At 40.7% G+C, this 21,700-nt stretch overlaps 2 protein-coding genes across 3 annotated transcripts in view; both read right to left on the reverse strand.

Moving 5' to 3' along the window:
• Positions 1 to 3,839: 3,839 nt before the first annotated feature.
• On the reverse strand, positions 3,840 to 5,158 carry MOS (MOS proto-oncogene, serine/threonine kinase; the record flags this gene model as incomplete). Its single annotated transcript, XM_083873149.1, has 1 exon — positions 3,840 to 5,158. The coding sequence occupies one exon, from the start codon at positions 5,156 to 5,158 to the stop codon at positions 4,109 to 4,111; it is 1,050 nt and encodes a 349-aa protein (XP_083729275.1). The 3' UTR covers positions 3,840 to 4,108.
• An 8,998-nt stretch (positions 5,159 to 14,156) lies between these two features.
• Positions 14,157 to 21,700, reverse strand: part of PLAG1 (PLAG1 zinc finger) — a 51,918-nt gene continuing 44,374 nt past the window's right edge. Inside the window, exons 3-4 of one of the 2 annotated variants that reach the window (XM_083861745.1) lie at positions 20,548 to 20,906; positions 14,157 to 19,956 (exon numbers count right to left, since the gene is read on the reverse strand). In XM_083861745.1, the coding sequence (XP_083717871.1) occupies positions 18,693 to 19,956; positions 20,548 to 20,789 (1,506 nt within the window). In that variant the 5' untranslated portion in view covers positions 20,790 to 20,906 and the 3' untranslated portion in view covers positions 14,157 to 18,692. The remainder of the gene's footprint in view (positions 19,957 to 20,547; positions 20,907 to 21,700) is intronic. The other variant, XM_083861746.1, reaches the window with a different exon arrangement.

The raw sequence follows: 21,700 nt of genomic DNA on the forward strand, positions 1-21,700 counted from the left end.
TTTGCTGCACTCCTGGTCCAGTACATCCGTCACTTTCTTGTTCCGGCAGAGTCCTGCCCCAGATGTGTCTCACCGGGGCTGAGTGAACTCCGGGGAACGATCTCGTCTAGCAGCGCTCTGGAAGAGCTGGCAGCAGGCTTTGGAGCGCACCCCAGATGCTGTTGGCCGCCTTTGCCGCAAGGGTGCATCGCTTGCTCATGTTCAACTTGGTGTCTGCCAGCAGCTCCAGGTCCTTCCTGCAGAGCTCCTGTCCAACCGCTTGGCCCCGCGCGGGGTTATCCAGCACCACTCACCAGATACTGCAGCTCCCTGGGTGCCATCAGCAGACATTTCCACCCTGGTAATGTCTGTCTGACACCAGTCGATATCTGTAATCCAAGACAGCGACTACTCCATCTAGTTCTGAATCATCTGCAAACTTGCAGAGTGTGCCCCATCCCATCATCCAAGCCTTTAATGGAAACATAAGCCTGCACGGGGCCCAGTGCCCATCTCTGGGATACACCACTAATGACCGGTCTCCCATGGACTTCATGTCACTGATCACAACCCCTTGAGCCCAGAAGCTTCCACTATTTAGTCAATACTTCATCAGTTTCTCTATGAGGATGTAATGGCAAACAGTGCTAAAAACCTCCCTAAGGTCAAGGTGGGCAACCACCACTGCCCTTCAGCAGCCAGTAATCTCATAGCAAAAGGCTACTAAGTTGGTCAAGCATGATTTCCCCTTCATAAATCCCTGATGATTACTCCCAAGCACCTTTTTGTCCTTCATATGTTTACCAATGATTTCCAGAGTTATTTGTTCCATCAGTTTTCCAGGGATTTAGATGAAATTGACTGGCTTTAAGTTTTCCAGATACTCCTTCTAGGCCATCCTGCAGAAAGGAGTTATATTTGTTTTCTCTCAGACCTCAGTTCTCTCCTGGACACCACGACCTTCCAAAGATAGGCAAGAGTTGCCTGGCAATGACATTGGCAAGCTCCCTCAGCATTTGTGAATGGATCCTATCAGGGCCTATGAATTTCTGTAGATCTTTTTTGTTTCAGTGTTCCCTAGCCTGATCCTTCTTTACTAATAGTAAATCTTCCTTGCTTCAGACACCACACTAGTCTCTCAACACTTGCATGTTTATTATTTATGTTTGAGTTTAATCAGGAGCTCCTTGATTATTCTTGGAGGCATCCTGTCACCTTTACCTGATTTCCTGCTCATGGGAACAGACCAATCTTGAGCTTGGAGAAGGCAATCCCTGAAAATCAGCCAGGTGCTGTTGGCCCTTCTGTCCGGGATCATATCCTGGGGAAGTCTTTAAAAATAAATAATGAAAAACAGAAAGACTTAAAAAAAAAAAAAAAAAAAAAAAAAAAAAAAAAAGACTTCCCATGGAAGTTTTTGAAAAATAAATTTCCTAATTCTGTGAGTGGCATCTGTATAAGATACATTAGCAGATTCTATATTAAAGGAAATAACAGATACATAGATGTGATTTGTTTAGAAGGAGCCAATACTGGAATAATTGCCCTTCACAGTTGTGTTGGATTGTATTGGAATTCTTTAGGAGCACTAACAGCATGTAGATAAGGCACTGATTGATATGTTCCCTTAGGAAAAATCCTTCACTACAAACTTTTTAAAGTTACTAAGCAGTGCCATATAGGAGAGAAAACCCAGGGCTGGATAAGTCAAAAAATGGGCACAGGTAGTAAAACTGTCAGTTCTCTCAGCAGGAGAAAGTGCCCACTGCTGTTTCAGGGGAACCTCTGCTGCCCAGCACATCCCAGCACAAATTAAGTGTGAGAGGGGGACCAGAATATACACAAATTTACTGATGGTGGAGTTACTTAATTGCAAGGGGCAACTACAAACTGGAAGAAAGAAATTCAAGGTATATGGGTGTAAAGTGAGGCAAACAGGCAAAATTATCACATAGAACCAAGGATTCCAACCTGTTAGGCTTGAGATATTTCTTGATTAGTATTAACTCAGAGCTCATTAGCAATCAAAAAAACAAAACAAACCTTTGAAGTTAATAAAAAAAGAGACCATCATTACGACAGCAGAGTATAGTGTGCCTACATCTCGAGTGCTGTGCAGAGTTCTCTCTCACACTATCAAAAGAGAACCCCATAAATTGACAGAAACATCTGCAGAGCTGATTATACTTCAAGAGTAGTTCTTGGCCATTCAGCATCCTTCTGTCAAGTACAACAGAGAATTTGAAGGGTGCTTGATTTTTCACAGAGGCTCAAGTAGCACTTGTTGATGCTAAAGTATCATTAGGCAAAAAATCACAGGTTTCTAGCAGTATAAGCAGCAAGCTTCCTAGACTGGCAAAATAAATACAACACAACCATTTAGGAACTACTAAAGGAAATTAATTCCATTTTTTTATTCTTTTGAAAGCTGCAGAAACATTTTTATTTAAGGCTTGATGTTAAAGTGAGGCATGTCAATGGCTTTATCTAAAATTTTATCTTGCATGCCCTCAGCTAATCATTTCAAAAGGTAATTGACTTATTATGATAACATCTATAAAACAACTTCTTTATTCAATAAGTTATACAACACTCACACAAAAAAAAGAAAAAAAAAAAAAAAAAAGTTCTATAGCATAAGTATTTTGACAGAGAAAGACAGGAAACTTTTTCCAGAATTTACTTCAGGGTTTTTGATTCCAGCCAGCATTTTCTATTTCCACTAAAGGAGGACAAGAAGACCAAGAAATAGTTAAGCTTAGATATGCTTTATAAACCATTAATTTCAATTACCAACCCAAATACCATAAAGACCTACAGAATCATCTCAAATTCACATAGTTGCTCATTTCCAGGATTTCACGGGGCTAAGAACAGATGTGTGTCAGAAATCAGGAAACTGGCTCAATTCCTTTGGGATTTTTTTTTTTTCCAGAATGGAAGCAAGGGGGAGGAAGGGTAAAGAAGAAAAACAATTTGACTGAAACATCACTCTTTCTCCTGTCTTAAAAAGAAGCAGAGGCTTTGAGTAGAATGGGAGTATCAGCTACAGCAGGCAGCTCCAGATAAGGGTTCAGATGTACAATTATCAGTTCTGATAAGTCAGGGAGCAGAGCTTTTTGTCTTCAGCGTTGCCTACAGCACTTCCTTTCCCAGACACACTACAACCAGATTAGGAAAGATAGCAGATAAGACATAAGCAGTGCAGAGGATAGTTCAACAGTATATGCTTTGAGCACCAGCAGAGGAACATTATTACTGCTGTAAGCAAACTTCCTTTTCAGTGTTTCCAGTATCTTCTCCAATACTGAACCATGTGTTATGAAGCACAAACAATCCTCCCTTTACCATTCTTTTTCCCTCTTTTCAAAAAACTCTATTCTCCACAAAATGTTCTTTTAATACTTCAAAATTTACAATATTCCAACTAGCAAGTTGCTACTACTACATCTGATAGCAGGGAAGTCTTATAAAAAGGACAGGTTGTTAATGCATTTTCTTACTCTTAGTAGCCTTAGACTGACAAAAAGGTTCGTTATTTCAAGGACTATGTGAATAGTTCACACTTTCCATATCAGAAGCAGCATACATACTGAAATTAAGTACATCTAAGAAAAAGTTAAATAGACCACTGACAATCTTTATTTTTCCACATTCATTGATTTGTGATACATACTCATTCCTTGGTAAATGAAGAGGAAAAGCTCAAATGCACTACCCTAGCTGGTGTCAAGAACTACTCATATCTGACATTTTAAAAATACCAAAAGGTATTATGTATAAATAACCTTCCAAGAGCAGACCCTTATTTTTTACTTCACTTACAACCAACGATTTTTCTGCAGATCACATTTCCTAGTGAGCAAGACAGCACACATCAACCAGAAAAAGTCATGTATGCCAGCATCTTCGTCTTTTCCTCTATCCCCTTCCAAGGTAAAACCTCACAGTATCATTAAATCTCTTTATTTTTATTTTCTTATATCAAAACAGTTTGAATTCTTCTTTTCTCAAGTATAGAAAAAACAGCAACAAAGCCTTTAGACCACACAGGGGCTAAAATCAATTATGTTCAGAGGTAGGGTGAAGGAAAAGTCGACAAAAGGCATTCAAAGAGTCCTGAGTTTTCCTAGAGGCTCTGCTTGAGGGCCCTGAGGCTGGGAAGCAGCTGGTCTGCCCGCAGACGCTCCTCTACATTGGCCTTCCAGCAGCAGCTGATGATGCTGTGCAGGGTCTGCCCCGCCGGGGACTGGTGGAACAGCTCGGCGGCCAGCGAGGGGCGCAGGTTGTAGGCGACCACGGCATAGAGCACGTACTGCCGCTCGCCCAGGTACGGCTGCTCCCGCATCAGCATCTGCCACAGGGTGATGGCGAACGAGTAGATGTCTGCTTTGGCCGTGACCCGCTCCCCCTTGAGGAGCTCGGGGGCGCGGTGCGTGTACGTGCCCCCTTGCTGGCAAACGTGGGCGCTCTGGGACAAGCCCTTCTCCAGTTTCTGGGAGCACCCAAAGTCTCCGATCTTGCACACTCCCTGCTCGGTGATGAAAACATTTGCGGGCTTCAGGTCCAAGTGCACGATGTCCCGTGAGTGCAGAAAGGCTAAACCTGTCATGATGTCACAAGAATAGCACACAGCCTCTCCCATGCTCAGAGCCTTCCTTCCACATCCTCCTTCACTGTCCTCCCCCTGTGCCCACGCATCCCCAGTGCCATAAATCGCATGGTGCAGAGTGATGTTACCCACATACTCCATGATGATGGTGCCCAGGCTGTTCTGGCTGGCTGGGGCACAGGTGCTGGCAGCCACCACACGTACCACATTGTCATGCTGGAGCTGGGCCACGTTCAGCTCAGCCCAGAAGCTCTGCCTCGATGCCAGCCGGTTCTTGCTGCTCTTCTTCACCTGCTTCACAGCCACTGTTGCACCATGGTAGGTAGCCTTGTAGACAGAGCCAAAGCCCCCAGATCCTAAGGGCTTCAGGAGGCAGAGCTGCTCCCAGTCAATGGAGTACCAGGACAGGCGTGGAGGCAAGCGACGAGTCCTGGCTGAGGAAGCTGCCCCCAAAAAGCTTTTGCTGTCTTTGCCAGGGATAACTAAAGGGCTGCTGCAGGGGCGCAAATGTGCAGAGGGGGAATACTCAAAAGAAAGAAAACAATTCAGAGGAATAGGTGATGGCATACTATGAAGGAGAAAACAACAGGCAGCTACCAAGACAGAAAACTAGAAAACTTCCCTGATAGAAAGGACTCTAAAGTGGCTTCCAAAGCCTTTTATCCTTCCTTTGCCATTTTCCCACCCTCCCCCAAATGAACTGCATCTGTCACAACTGTCAGAACCAAATCAGGTTCACCTGGAAACATTCTTCTTCAGCCTTGAAGCAAGTCTCTAGAAAGTCAAGGCAAACGGATTTAAAGCTCAAAAATCATTAACTCATAAGTATTTCACATCATTTCTAATCCCAAAAGAAAAAGAAATATGTTCTGACCATTTAATGCCTCTAGCAAAATGCCCCAGGAGTAAATAAAGCAGTGACTGGTGAATGCAATTCACCATGGCTCCAGGCAGGAATGATCAGCATCAGGTGCATTAAACAGCTCCAAGTCTTTGCCAGTGGAAGCAGCTGAAGTGGTGAGTGCTAACATTTGATGACCCTATGTCAGGCATAAATATAAAAGTGCATTTGTAGGTACCTACCACTTAAACTGGGACTGGGATAAGGGGACTGGTTTGGGTGGTCAGCTTTACCTATGTAAGACCACAGCCTTAATAGCAGCATAAATAAAAATGATTGTTCTGTATCATCCTTTGGATACAGCAACTAGAATTACACATATTTAGTCATCTTCCCATCACACCCTATGCAGTAGGACAGGTGTGTATTTTATTTCTGGATCCTTCTTAGAAAAATTATTGCTGAATTTACAGAGCTGTTCTGGCAGAAATCAAAGACACATAATTTTGTATTAGTAGTCCATGTGGTTATTAAAGGGCTTTTTTGAATTTTGACCTTCTCACATATTTGCAGTGCTTATGCTCACTGCCATAGCGTTTGGTACCTGCTGTACTGCCCAGATAGCAGAGCACTCTTGTGGGACCTACACAGTTAAGGATTTTTGAATATTCCAGTGTCTTTCTGTACATATTGACAAATATCTTGGAAAACTTGCAAGCCATTTCCTGCCTCCTTACTCTTCAGAACCTTCCTTTGAATGTCAGATTTTTCAGTATGGCTTCTGCTATGGGACTTCAGACTGACAGTGCCTCTTTCTCCAGGGTTTATCTCTGGGCAGCACTGACTCTGCAGGCAGTTCCAGCAGGGGTTTCCTGGTGTTTTCACTTTTTTTTTTTTTTTTTTTTGGTTTTTTTTTTTTTTTTTTTTTTTTTTTGTTTTGTTTTGTTTTGTTTTGTTTTGTTTTTGTTTTTGTTTTGTCCTCTGGATGAGCAAAATGCAGCACAGGCTGCTGAGGTGGGGTTTCAAGGGTACCCAGACCATATGCAAGCAGAACTGGATTGTTCTCTGCCTTGAGATGGATTCAGTTGTCCACCTTAACACACAAACCTCACGTCCCCAAATCATTTTCTGACCCTCCCTGAACTCTAGATCAGCTCACCAGAGGGTCTCAAAGACATCACTTCTCTGTGAATCAATGATGGCAATCTTCCCCAGCATTGAGCTTTAGTCAGGAGAAATTTGCTGCAGCAATTCACAGGAAAGCAAACTTGGACCACAGATGAATGAGAATGAAGGATTTGGGTTATCATCTGGTACAGTGAAACAGGCTAAGGAAGATCCAGATAAACAGGTACTAATAGGACTTGTTGGCAAGTGAGAGCACAAAGACTAAGGGAGGCCAAGAGACCTCACAAGGGTCAGGGCCGTGGGTGGGACAGTTCCTGCAGAGGGGACTGCCTGACAACACAAGGCTCCTCTTTCCTGGCCCCTCCCAGACTAGAAAGAACTCTGGCAGTGCAAGAGGCTCCTGGACCTGTCAGGTGCTACCACGCCCTGTGAGCTTTCCATTATACAGCATGAGCCAGCAAAGTAATACCCTACTGCTACCCCTGCTTTGAGGCATTTCTCATCATCAGTTAAACAGGGACGTTTTGGGGGCAGGGGAGGACCAGAGGATCCTTGGTGTGGTTTTAAATACACAGTGAAATAAGCCATGAAGACAACAGGTATTAACTTTCCTTTCTTGAGCAGCATTATGATGTTAAGCTTATGTGTAGAAGTCTTCATCTCCAATCTTTGCAGACAATGTCCTCTAGGCAGCTGAGCTGTGATGGAAATTAAAAGCTGCAGAAAGTGGGTGAAGCTACATAAGAGAAAGAAAAGATATTTATGCCTGTTTTTCAAGTGCTAGTAGGGCTCCAATTCTTCATTTGGCTTCTGTGCCATATAGGAAATAAAAGCACCAGAAAGATATTTCTGCTCTGAATTCTCCAAACCTGTTTTCACCAGATTATGCTGGCAGTGAAGTTCAAAGGGAAAGCTGGGTGTGGAGAGGCACAGGTAGAAGGATGTGTGGATGACTGAGCATAGACCTGTTAAGCTGAAAATTATAGCAGCCTATCTGATGATTCTGAATGCTATAAAACAGCAATAAAATCATATGCTTATAAAATATTCAGGATTAAGGCTGTTTCTAAATTTCTTTGATTGAAATTGCATTCAAAAAGATATATCAGATCTTCCATATTATTATTTCCAAACTCCATATCCACATCTGTCAGCTACCATTTTGTTACTGTTTCAGTTAATTTTCTTGTTACCCTTTTCTGTCAGAAATCTTTCTGGTTTGCCCTGCCATGGGTGACGTTGTATTGGTTTTGGGGAATACACTGAATTTTTGAACAGGAAGAGGGGCATTCTTTGGGATGTAAAGTGCCTCAATGTAACTTACTGTCCTGTTCAATCTTACAGCTGAGGATCAAAGCAAGGGAACATCCAGAGTCTTTCAATGTGAACACGATTAAATGTGATTTAAATGCAAGCAGGCTTTTACTCTTAATGAACATTATTTTCCTGTAACCCATTGGTGATGTGGCCCAGTGACTTCCCAGGAGCTACAATCACTGTAGGACACCCGTGCTAAGCTTCACAGCTCTGTTTAGCTCCAGCATTACCGCAGGCTGGGGTGAGCCGCTGGTGAGTCACCTGCAGAGGGGAGCAGGGCTGCTGGGGACACTCTGCCCCTTCCCTCCTGGCCACCCTTCCTTCCCCAGGGAAACCCTCAGCATCCTCAACCACACTATTCCAATTGCACTGCCTTTTCCAGGAGGGAAAAGGAAGCTGTAGGAGCCAGAAGTCATCAGTACAGAATGCAGTAAGATCTTTAACAAGTGACACGAGGGAAGCACAGAGTCTGCGTCCCGTTGGCTGCAATGTGCCACACATGTCACAGCTACAATAAACTGCAGCAGCAATGGGCTTGTTCCAAGCTTGTGTGCTGTATTTCTGCAAGTAAAACATACCTGTGCATCCAATGCTGCACTCAACTTAGCCTGTATTTCTGGATGAGAAGGAATAGAATCTCACTCAGTTCCCCCATTTATATTTCACTTGCATACCAGGAATATAGAAACTCTTTGTTTGCCATTGTTCTTAGTTACTACTGCTGGTTTTTTGGTCAGTGGACAGAGAAGTTAGCCTCTATACCAAGGGCTTTAAAGGGCTGGCATTGATATAACCCAGCACAACACAAGGCATGTACCAAACACCAGCTTTGTTTTCATCAAGGTGCATCACTCTTGTGATTAATAGTCAGTTTTGTCTAAAACAGGAGAAGGACAGGGCTTGGGATCGGAACTGACTTCCAGTTTAGGAGTGTATAGTTATATACGTCTCCTCAATGATTACTTTATTTCTTTGTACATTTGGTGGTTGTACCATGTAAAAATCCCTTGAAGGCTTGGCTATCCAGAGGCTTCTAAGAACTGCCCTACAATACAGAGGTAGCATTGTGCTTCTACTAGGTTACTTTGTAACCTTGCTAAAGGAGCCAAATGTAGCTCTCCAGTACTTAAATTTCAGTCCTACTCAAAGCAAGACAATTCCATAGCCTGCGGCTCAGTGACTTCTGAGAGGTTTTCTTCTCTATTTGAAACCAAGAGTTTTCTTTTTTCACCTTTTACTGTTAGTCCCTCTGATCTCAGTTTAGGATTTGATGATGAATCTACATTCTCCTCATACACAGAGTTTCATAGTCCAAGTATTGCTTCTGGGCACACCTCATAGACTTCAAATGATATTCAGAGTTGCCTCAAAGGGATTCTGATATGATCAATTGCACAGGTGTAAGTGATAGCATTGTCTGGAGCCAGTCCCTACAGAGGCTTGCTCTGAAGATAGGCCACTATTAACCACTTTTTTTTCTTCTTCTTCTTTTTCTTTTTTTCCCCTACAAGAACAAGCCAGAAAAGAATCCAGTTCATGTTTCAGAGTTTGGCTGTTTTGGTGAGACAAATGACACCTTGGAACCACAAATACAAGCAAGTTTTCATTAAAGCAGGGAAAGGTAAACCCGAATGCAAGATAAAATACATCTGCAAGAACTGTGATGCTGTTTTACTGCTGAGACATAATAATAATAAACATTTTAAAAGGTTAAACCCTAGTTTATAAATAATAAGATCAAGTTTCAAACACACATTGCCAAACAGCTGTTTGATGCTTTTTTTCCTTCACACTAAGGTTACTCCATGTGTTCAAGAGCATGAAGCAAAGGCTCTCCTTACCTGAATGCACCGAGGTTTTAACTGGAGGCACGGGAAAGGCAGGTGAGGTTTCACAGCTAATTTACAGGGATCTCAGTGACGAAGGTGGACCAGGGATAAGAATCTGAGACCCACTCTGTAGATTTATACCACAATTTCAAAAGAGCACCTTGTGACAAGCTACAAGAATCCAAACTTAGGGATAAAGACAATGAAATGTAAACTACAGGCTCTCACCCACAGCAGCATTTTCTGGGCATGCAAAGACAGATACCTATCCTGGCAGGTTGGCTGCTGTCACAAGGCAGACACCTTATGCAGTATTTTCAGCCAAACTGTCCAAGTTTTGCAGTCTTGCCCCTGGAGCAAAGCTGACTTTGCTGGGTCACAGGGAGATGCCAAATATAGTGGTGGAATTTAAGACTTGTAGCTTAAGGGCTAGGAAACAGCTTCAATGCTTAACGAGAAAAATTAATCACCTACAGCAAAGGACCTAGGGGGGTAATGTTAGTGCTAAGACTAGTGCTGGGAGGCTGCTGCTTTGCCACATACTTGGATTTAATGCTGATGCCTCGACTGATGCATAAAGGGGAGAGTGTCTCCCAGAAACTTAATCCCATTTGCACAGATGACATCCAGCTCTGTGATGTATATTAAATATACCACCATAGCAAATGTGGTGGCTTCCTGCAAACATCGCCCCTTTGGAGAGTTGTAGAGGGGAGGAGGCAAGAGAATCAGCTAAACTTGGTGGCTCTGAAGTCATGGCCTGGGTACTCTGGTGGGGGGTAGCAAATTCTCAGAGGTTGCCTTAAATTGAAGAGTTTCAAGCCCAACATTAAAATGGGACATACAATTCAAGCAAATTATTGCAGGGCTTTCAGTGAGTAAGCAGAAGCTTCTTGTAAAAATACCGCTGAATTCAGCCCAAGCTATGAACAGAGCATATAAACTATAGGGCAACCTTGTAATACTTCACTGGTGTAAGGAGTCAAACACTTGACAAAATAAAAGGAGACAATTTTCAGGTGAGACTTCAGAAAGTTTGGGGCCTTAGTCTCTGTTTATTTGTCATGAATGTTTGATATTTGATAGTCTTATGTTACAGCTCAGATGTTGTTCACTTATGGCATGCCCCTAAACCATACAAAACGTGTATGTTATTTTTATTTTCAATATAAGTACTTGTGAAGGAACTTTAAGGATTTACCCATGACCATATGTGTAACAATTCAACACAAAAGCCAGTAAGCCAGAATTGAGCCTAATTTCAGAGGCACAGCCTATAGAACTTTTCTGCTGAAATTGTATCTAGGACTACGCAAGGACAAGCTGACAAACACCTTTCTCACTGGAGTCTGTGCACCCTTTAGATAAACTGCTGTCTCTCATAGATTAACCAAGTAACTGGAAGAAGCCCTTCTAGCTTGCCTGGGAAACCACACACTGTGTTAACTTGGGGATACCTTAACAGATGATATGATTCCCCTTGGACTTGTAAAACACAAACACTTTAGACTTAAACATTTTGGAGGAAACCAAAATGAAAAAAAAAAAAGAAAAAGCCAAAACTAATTTATCAAATTTTCCAGCCTGGATTACTTTCCTATGCATACATGCATACATGTGCACACAAACATTCACCAGAATTTAAGCAAGGTACTGATTTCTAGAAACTGTGACTCTTCAGGTTTTCCGCACTACTTAACACACATCAAGCAGAGATCTGACATATCAAAGTGACACTAAACCATTCTTCTTTGTACATGGCAGTTCAGTGCAACAGTGAGAATCAGCTCCACTAAACAGGGTAAACTATCAAGGGATCAATTCAAATGATTTCCAGCTCAGCCAGTACCATAGGCCTGCTTTTAGCATGCTCAGCTGACAGCTGATGTCTCTTCAGTCCCCTCTGAGGCAAACTAGCTTTGTAGCTGGTGATCTTGTGATACAAATATCCCCAAATGAGACAAGGCTGTGATGACAAATGAAGAACAGAATTGTTCATTATATTTTTTATAAATACTTATTTCTCTGAAAATGTTCATTACTTGGGGACATGCAGACCATTACAATAAATAAATAAATAAAATTCTAGAAAAATGAAAACACCAGGCAAGCTGTTACACCTTTATTAGGAGCAGAGAAAGTTCATACTGAATTACTTGGAATATAGCACATGAGCAGGAACTTGAACCTTCACACTGCTGCTGGGGTCTGTCATTTTCAACATCATTATCTCCAGTGTTGTTCAAAATAGAAATACAGTGTTGCTGTTTATTTGCTAAAGGCGCCAGCTCACACTGATAAGCACGAGTTAATCTTTCAATATACTTCTCAAACTATTAAGTACTGACAAAATTTTGTAGCAGTTTATCCTGCTGTCCCACTTGCTGCCTATTCATGATTGCCAATCCTTGCTGTGTGAACTACAGCAGCTGCCACTTTAGAAAACTTAATTTCTACCCGATTTTATAGAATGTTTTGATTTGCAAAGCAGGGAAGCCAACAGCATGTAGCTGCTCAGTTCTTGTTCATCCATAGAAGCTCCTCATCAGTTCTGGATTTCTCTGTCGAAAAAGTTTTCATCCTAAGGGGTGCTTGTATGTGGAAAGGAAAAAATGGTGTAAAGAACGAGCGAAAGTGAAGGAGAAAACCAGAATAGCCTTCCTCTTCCACTCCTGGAGGACAGTGAGAACAGGTATAGAGGATACAACAGAACTTTTCTGCTGTACTGTCTTATGCAAGTTTTGGAAAGAGGTGGTTACAGGAGAGAGAGAAGGAAGACATCTGTGGCTTTGAATTTAACAAGGAAATTCTGGAGGGACTGAATCAAGAGATCTCTGTATGAAACACAGATGTCATCTGTGCAATCCCATTCTAAGTATTGCAGAGGCTGATGGAATTTCTAGAGACTATCTGCTTAGGAGGACATGTTAAATCAGTAACAGTGGGTGAGACCAACTAGGACAGCAACACAGTGAATGGGGTGGTTTTCTCTCGAGGGGTTGGGGGGGGGGGTTGGGGGGGGTATGTGTTTGTGGGTGGTTACAAATTGTTTTGCCGAGTATTTCATATCACAGAGCATGTGTTGAGCTTTTGACTCTCAATATAACAAGGCCAACCCTCTCAAGTTAGAAACCTGTGGCACAGAAGTGATAAGTCAGCTCAGAGGAATGGGGTAGGGATCACAAGAAAGGAAAGATGTCTGCATGTGGAGAAGGTGAAAGCCAACAACTCTCTCTTAACAATCATTTCTCCAACTGGGTTAGAGCAAGGAACCTAAAAAGCCAAGATTTGGGAAAGAGAGGAACTCAGAAGCAGGCAAACACAGACAGAGCTAAAGACGTTAACAAAGTATGTTCTGAAAAGCAATGAAATGCAAAATGCTAGTCTTCTACTTTTCTGGTAAGCAGTCTATGCTAGGGAACACCTGTGTGGAATGAGCAGCGGTAACTTTCTGCAGTTGTGTGCAGGCTGCTTGTCTGGCTGCGAGGCACCTCTTCCCCAAGCATTAGCCTGGCTTCTTCAGAAGTCAGTGCCACGGCCAGACAGACATCTGTGGCATCAAAGCAAGTGAGTTTCTCCTGGAAATACTGCAGAGAGGCATCCCACATACTGTGTCCAGCACATGCCACGCCTTTAAAGTTTGTCCTGCAAACTATGACAAACGATGTATGAGACTTGCATTAATCTGAAATGATGGGAAATCACTCACCTATGTGCCCCAAAGGAATGATTCCACTATGGATACCCCATACTTACCTTCCAGTGTCTCCGTGTTTCAAAGTGCAATTTGATGGCAAACTCAATTGCTTCCTTCAGTTCAGAGCTGTCTTGTCACAGACACAGTAACATCATCCCATTTGTTCCTTGGTGAAATCATGAAACACAGATATTTATGCCTTAAGATTTTCTGAAAAACTGACATTTTACCAGTCATAAATTATAAAGACAGTTATGCCTTTGCAAACTACACCCAGCAGAACTGGATGTACCCTGTAATTTCTTCTTGCAATCCCAAACATGCAGATCAAGATTATCTATTGAAATGCCAGGCATAAGTTATTCATTAACTAAAACCATTCTGTAATTTTATTGATATATTTTGTGGAGTTCACATATTTTTGTACAGCAAACATAACACTGTAGGCCACAAGAAGCTGCAGCACTATTGTTTAATAGCAGCAAGGTATATTTTATAATCAGGGTATGTGGACAATAAATAGTCTGTTTCTTTGGATGTGAATGTTTAAAATGAAGTTCTGCTGCAGCTTCATAACGTGATTGCTATTTTACAGAGCTTATACACAAAAATATATATGCAATCTTTTTGTCTATATTTTATACAAATACAACAGTAGTTTGTGAATACATTTTAAAGTACATATACATGATAAGCAACTCAATTTCCCATATCACAGGATAGCAAATTTTAAATGCAAGAAACATATACAAATTCAGTCTGGAATGCAGGGTTTTCTGTGTTCTTTTTTTTTTTTTTTCTCTATTTTTTTCAACTCAAAACTTTTATCATTAGAAACATTTTAGCATACAAGTCCAAATGATTTTTCCACTAGCTAAAAATATAATTTCAGCAATCTGAGTCAGGTTTGGGTGTGACATCATTCACCAATATACTCTTCCCAGTTTTTGTCTAAGGCTTTTAGTAACATATAGTATGTTCTTCACTCCACACCATATAAAAAGCCCACATTTAACATTAACTAGCAGTCACCTATTTTTGTGAACAAGAGCTGGGCTTGTCTGCGTTTAAATTTGCATGTCCAAAATTTTACTTTTGCAAGTGCATATGAATACATTGTGGTGTTGCACAAAGTTCATTAATGACAAATTAAGTCACAGTATAAAAATATATCATACAACTATAGGTCTAGTATAGTCCTTTTTTTTTCTATGGGTAAAAATACATCTGAATGAGACAGGGAGGTTTGTAGCACCATGAGAGGAGTTGTATCCCAAGTTACATTAGCAGCATGATCCAATATAACAATATTGCAGGAGTGTTTCTGAGGAGATAAACATTCACTCTGGTTCAACTGTACCACTGAAGCTTATACTGAAAAGTGTTTACATATGATTAGCAATAGTTCTGTGTCACTTCCAGGGCTAGATAACTGTTATCAAAAGACACTGCCTTCCAACAAAAGTAAGACACCCTTATTGCATAAAAGCTTTGGGACTACCCCTACATTTTGAACTACTGTGGCATTACTTTTAAGTTGAGCATGATGCTAAGTAAGCTGTGATTTAAACTGTACACTGGGGGGAAGCAGGACGGGCAGCTAAGCCTATAATGGTTTACTACATACCAGATAAGTACATATATTTCAGAGGCTTATCTATAGACTGAGAAGAATACAGGAGAAGCTGCTAAACCAGTGTATGAGACAGACATAACAAAGGATGCAGGATCCCCATTTATGGATGCAGGATCAGGCCCAAAGTTAACTTCAGACAGCAGCATAGCGATGATAAGATGTGATTAAAAAAAATTCTGCATCAAATACTGCATGTTAAATATTTTTGACAGTTTACCATCAAGAACTCCAGAAGACACAGTTTGCAAACGGTGAGGACAAACTCCTAATTGTTTGTGACTGGTATTCAAAATGGCAGTAGAAGACAGTGTAGTTTGAAACATGTAAACCTAGTAAAAACCATTGTAAAACCCTTAAGAAAGACACACTGGTTCTGTGCAATATAGCAAATTGATAAGAAAACACTGTAAAAATGTACCTGTTTAAAATTACAATGTCTACCATTTTGTACACAAAGCATTATACCAAAGGCCTACATATATGTAATCTAATGGCACTTGAAACAAATTATAATAAAAGGTTTTATAATAAAAAGCATAACCTGTACGAAATTTTCTTAAAAGGTTTAGGTTTTCTTTTTGAAAGTGCTATATCTTGTAATATGTGTAACATAGAGGTTGACCAAGCTTTATTTTAAAAAATATTGGCCTATAATACAAGTTTAGCTCACTAGGCAAATGATCCTGAAAATATGTACTCTTAACATTCATTATTAGCTTAATAAAGCAATCAGCTCTGGCTCATGTTTCAGTCAGTATATGGTTTTTAAAAACCGCTACTGCCAAATTAACAATAAATCACTCTATTCCACAATTTACTACTAAATAAAGCACAAGCAACAAGTACACAAAAATATATATATTAAAAAAAAACCAACAACAACAACAAAACAACCTTACTAGAAGTGTAGAAGTTGCACAAAGAGTGGTGCATGATCAGCCAGCCCTCCCCCCTCCCACCAAGAATCCATGGGAAATCAAGAAAACAGGGTTTAAAACTGATGGTTTAGTAGTGGCCAATATTGACTCCGCCTAAGCAATGCTCAAAAGCACTCTGGTGATGTTGGTATTGCTTAAAGGGTCAGTCTGCTTCCATGTTACCCTACATCCTAGTTCAGCTGCAAACACTCTGGGTGCAGGCACCCACTGAAACCCTGACTGAATGAGGTTCAATATCTTGTCTGAGGTCTCTATTTCTCAAGTGAAATGTACATCTAACTGCAAGTGAAATGTCAGTTCCTTTTCAGGAAGCTAAGGCACGAACAAAGTAGTAAGGGTTCTGGCTACGCACTAAGAAATGGGTGTTGGCAAAGCGTCTGTGGGTTTTGTTTTCTATGAAGCCTTTTGGCAGCTGGGGCAGATAACAAGTGGCTCCAGACTCGAACTTTGTGTGCCAGAGGTTGCCCAGGGAGGGCAGCGCTGCCCGGCCGCACTGCTGGGCCAGCTGCAGGATGCCAAGCACTCACAGCTCTCCTCTGCTACAGGGAGAGTTGCAGATGCTCGGCTCCACATGGGACATAACCCACCGGAGGAATTAAATCCATTTATCTTCATTTCAGATTAAAAGGATTGAGAATAAACCCCAGTTTTTCTTAGATGCGTTACGGTCATTCATATAAACTAGAGTTACATTCGGTTGCATTCAGCTTGTGCTCTGTTCATCTTTTTCTTTCCTTTAGAAAGGTGAATGGAAAAAAAGCAATATTGAACAAATCATTCAACTAAAGATGTAAGTAAGCAAGCAATCTGTTTCACAGAAACCAGAGGAAGCAGTCGTGGAGCAGAGCTAAACGCCCACTTTGAAATAACGTGCTCCTAAACCCAAAATCTAGGAGTAGTCTGCAGAATTTCAAAAGGTATTTTCCTTATTAATAAATCCTTATTTTAATGCCTTTGGAACACAAACACATTTATAAAAATGTTATTTTTCAGTAATAAAATTTAAATACACATATGTATAAAATAGTAAAACTACACCTGCATATTGCTCCTAACATTAAAAAAAACCAGTAGGAGCTACTGATAAAACATGTGGAGCATGAGCTCCTTAAATGGGAGCAACTTTTGTTTCTGTGAAGTATATTTAGTTTAACCACTTAAAACCTTGTATGAATCCTCATTATTGTTTGAGAAATACTAATGAACTCGATTTTCCATTTTTTAATTCCTTGTACAAAAATGACAAGGAAAATAATGTTATTGTTGAATTACAGCAAATCTAGTTTGCTTTTATGCATCACAGGGTTGGTTGTTTTTTTAGGTTTTTTTTTTTCCTCTTTTGGTTATTAGGGGTCGGGGAATAGAATATATTGCATTAGGTAAAAGTGGTGTAAGCAATATGCTTTTACTTCACTCCTAAGAGTCCTGTCTTTAAATCTTGGCAATGGGCAAAAAGTCCCTAACCAAGTACCCAGGTGTAGAAAGTGTGATTAACATCTAACTTGTTGCTTAGGAGGACATAACACACCATGTAACACAACTGAAAAGATCACTCCAATAAAAACAAAACAAACTGGTAGTTGCAAATTTACATTCACTTTCTGACTGCACACTAGTTTTGAACTGAAAATAGGTACACACTTTCCGGCTGGACTTGATCCACCCTTTGGCGGTGGCAGCGGGGAGAAGGCTGATGCCTACAGATGTGAACACACTACTGGAAGGTTCCTATGCAGTACTCTTTCTATGCTACTAAAGAGAAAAAAGAGCAAGTTAAGAATTAAAACAAAAACTGCGACAAAATATTCTGCATTACTACATTACAACACTTTTATATTTCAAGATCAGCCATTAATTTTGCCTGTTTCCCTATACCAGAGTCACGAAAGCACAACAACAGTTTCAAATTCAACTTGAAACATCTGTCATTTAGGCAAGCAGAGATTCTCTGTCGAAATTCTGTTCAGCCCTAATTTTAGAGAATTACACTATTATTTTTTTTTTGTTATCCATAACAGGCCACCAAAATTTAAGCCAGAAAATGGCAAAATTCTTAACAACTTTTATAATGACTTCAATACAAGTCAAAATGCTATATATATGTACATGTGTATATATGCACTCCTATATATACACACACAAGTTTTCAGAAAAATCTGAATTCTATATTTATTTTAAAAATTTAGATTTGTCATTATAGAACAGGTCAGATGTGTCACCATTTGGGAAGAGGATTTGTTTGGAAACAGACTGGAGAATATTTTTCCCAAATCTCAGGAATCTTTGTGATACATATTTTAAATGGATTATTTGCAAAGAGTAAAATATATTAAAAGGTAAAAGTGGCAGTTCTACCACTGACATCGATAAAACAGAATAGCTGGTATGGTTGAAAAAGTTTTAAAAACAGGATGAGTGTTGCGAGTTTGCTTGGGATGACTTTCTACTGAACATTTTAAATGTGTAAATTGGCAGTGAAAATGAAAACAATACAATGAGACTGTTTAAAAAAAACAACAAACCAAAGTAAACACAGCTGAGAATAAACACTTTCAAAACATTAAAAAAAGTTAATTTAAATTTCTTACTGGCTTCATGAGATTGGTACTGTACAAAAGCAGAGAATTTATAATGTCTTATAGTAGGCACTAAGTTAAAAATGGTCACCTAAGGCATTTCTACAAATAGACAGTTAACAAGCCAGCTTTGTACATCCTATTGGAAAGCTTGATGAAATCGTGGTAGGGTGGTGGTTGTGCTTAGACTGCTCGTGAAAGCTGCTGACAATGAGTGCAGAGACCCAAGGCCTATACTATTGCTAGGATCTTGTGGATCCTGGGTTTGTGGTGGAAGTTGAGTCATAGAAGAATGTGCCTCCTCTTGCGTATAACTCATCCCGAGGTTTCCCACTGAAACAGAAGGATTATAGGGAGGGCCATTTACAGGTATGAAGTTGAACAGCTGAGAAAAGTCCAATGATGGGGCGTTTAGAGGTTCGCTAATAGGAACGGAGCCCTTGGAAAGGGAAACTTCCCCAGACCCATCATCTAGTGGCCCTACTTGTGGATCCAGCCCTAGTTTTGATGAAGATGCTTGAGAATCCTGGGATGAAGAAGGTATACCACTTTGCAACTCCATTAAGTAACTTTCAATTTCCCCTTTCAATGGCTGTTCTTTTTCAGGCATAGAAACTGAGTATGAGGTAGTACCGAGCGGATATTTCAACGATAGCTGGTGAGAAGTGTGGACAGACTCCATATCTATTGGACAAGGCATTCCCAATGGTAACGATGTGGCAACCATTTGGTGTGCAGATGCAGAACTCTGCATGGACTGAATCTGAGTGTTGTAGAGATTTAATTGCAAAGTGTTTGTAAATGGCTTTGATGTCAGTTCACTGGAAGGTAAAGACATCACTGGAAGCAGCTCATCTTTAATAGGCACAGAAACATTGCAGGTAAAGGGATCTAGAAGGTCCATTGGCTCTGTTTTGACCTTCAAAAGTTCTTGGTTGTGACTTTTCTTCATGTGGCGCGTGAGGTGATCCTTCCGCCCAAATCTCTGTGCACAGTACTGACAGAGGAAGTCCTTTCTTCCAGTGTGCACTACCATGTGTCTGCGGACATCCTTTCGGGTGTAGAACCGACGGTCACAGTGTTCACACTGGTGCTTTTTCTCCTTCACTCCACCCGATGACTTGCCTGCATGAGTTTTTAGGTGCTCCAGCAGCACTCCTGTGCTTTCAAAAGTCTGCAAACATACCTTACAGGTGAGGTCACCACTTGTTGCAGCATGCAAAGCCAGGTGACGTTTGAACCCAAGCTTGGTATTGTAGTTCTTTCCACATTCTTCACACTTAAAGGCCTCTTTGTTGGGATTGTGTGTATGTAGGTGATTCTTTAGGTGATCTTTTCGGTGAAACATTTTCTCACAATAATTACACTTGTGGGTTTTCTCAGGAGAATGAGTAGCCATATGCCTTTAAACACAGATATATTCTGTAAGTAATTATTTTGATCAAAAAACACACGTGCTCATTTTTTAATGGCAGCTAAATACTACACTAAGGGCTGCTTTGCAACAGAACCTTTTAACTGAAAGCATGACACTACAAAGACAGTTTGACAAATTTAAATATAGCAAAACGCGAGCCATTTCTCTTAAATTGACACTTTAGTTTTGGTGGGTTTTAGCTACTGTAACAGGGGTATATGGGCAAGTATGAAAGTACTTGTGTAAAAGTCCATAGCCAAAGACCTTTCAGTCCAAACTCTTTTTCTTGTGACAATTCCTTATACAAATGAAAATTCTACGCTCATTAAAAACAAAACAAAACAAAACAAAAACAAACAGAAAACAAAAGCAGAAAACAAATTAAGAAACAAAATCAAAGACATTAGCTTGCAAACTTAGGTAATTTAGAATTCTAGAAACAATCCAATGGCTACTTTAATTAACACATCCTCTCTGCAATCAGCTGAAGGCGTACAGAAATATATACTTTTACACGGCTTAACACGGCCAACATAAAATAGATAATATAATCTGAAAGATAAATAGAGTTTAATACCTTAGTAATTTGTACTTAGAAACAAAGGCCTTGGTGCAGTCTTGTTGTGTGCACTTGTAGGGCCTCTCTCCTGTGTGAGAGTATGAGTGAACCTTTAATTTCTCAACACTGTTAAAGGCCTTGTCACACAGTTGGCAAGGAAAGTTTTTTCTTGGTTTGGTTTCACCACGCTTACGTTTCCCTGAAGGGACTTTCTGGGTATCTCTTACTTCTGACAAATCACCAGGAATGACAGTGGCCATCGCAGCCTAAACCAGGCCTTCTTGTTGGACACTTGGGAATTGCCCAACTCCACTAAATGATTTAGCTTTAGATGGCTTCTCAAGTTTCATGTGGTCGTAAAAGAAAGCAAAAGGGGACTGGAAAAAAAAAATAAGAAACAACTAGTTTGTAACTAAACTTAGATTTTGAAGTTTACTTGCTATGTGATGCTTCTGAATAAAACTTAAAAATAAAGTTAGGTTCAGCTGGTCTAATGTAATACCTACAGGTTTTTCTTTATACTATTTGCTGCAACTCTTAAAACGCATTGCTCAGGATGAACAGATCCACATATGCCCTGAAATCACACCTCACAACCTTCCCCTCAAGCACTGATGGAGAACAGCAAAGTTTCTGTCAGATTAAGGGAGTTATCAGGCAAAGAGCCTACCTACCCAAGCACTTTTTGGCAGCTTCCAATTTCAAAGGAATTACCGCCGCGCCTGTTTTGCACAGACATCCCCATGCACACATGCACACACACAGACACACACACAACTATCAAAGTGAAAGTCTGTAAGCCTCAAAATGTTTGAAAACCTGCACAAAATGTGGCAGTACCCATGCTGACACTATGGAGGGCAAAGCTCGGGTTCCCTTTTGGATATACCTCCTTCCCCATGATTACTGCACACCTATGCATCTAGTCTAGCAAAACGCATGAGCTGTCAGGGATGCCTAACACCAGGTGAAATTCTCCTGTAAACCTCATATCCTGCTAACAGAGACTTGGTCTATGAATGACAGAAGTCTCATGGATTAGAGTTAGATTAGACAGATAAGGGTTTTATCAGCACAGTGCTGGAGACCGCCAGCTTCCTCAGGCTACCCTGTGAGACGTGAACGCTGTAAACATTCAGACTCGGGTTAGCTCAGGATGGAGGCTCCAAGT

Source organism: Zosterops lateralis (assembly GCF_965231275.1).
Source record: "Zosterops lateralis genome assembly, chromosome: 1".
NCBI classification, from domain to species: Eukaryota; Metazoa; Chordata; class Aves; order Passeriformes; family Zosteropidae; genus Zosterops; species Zosterops lateralis.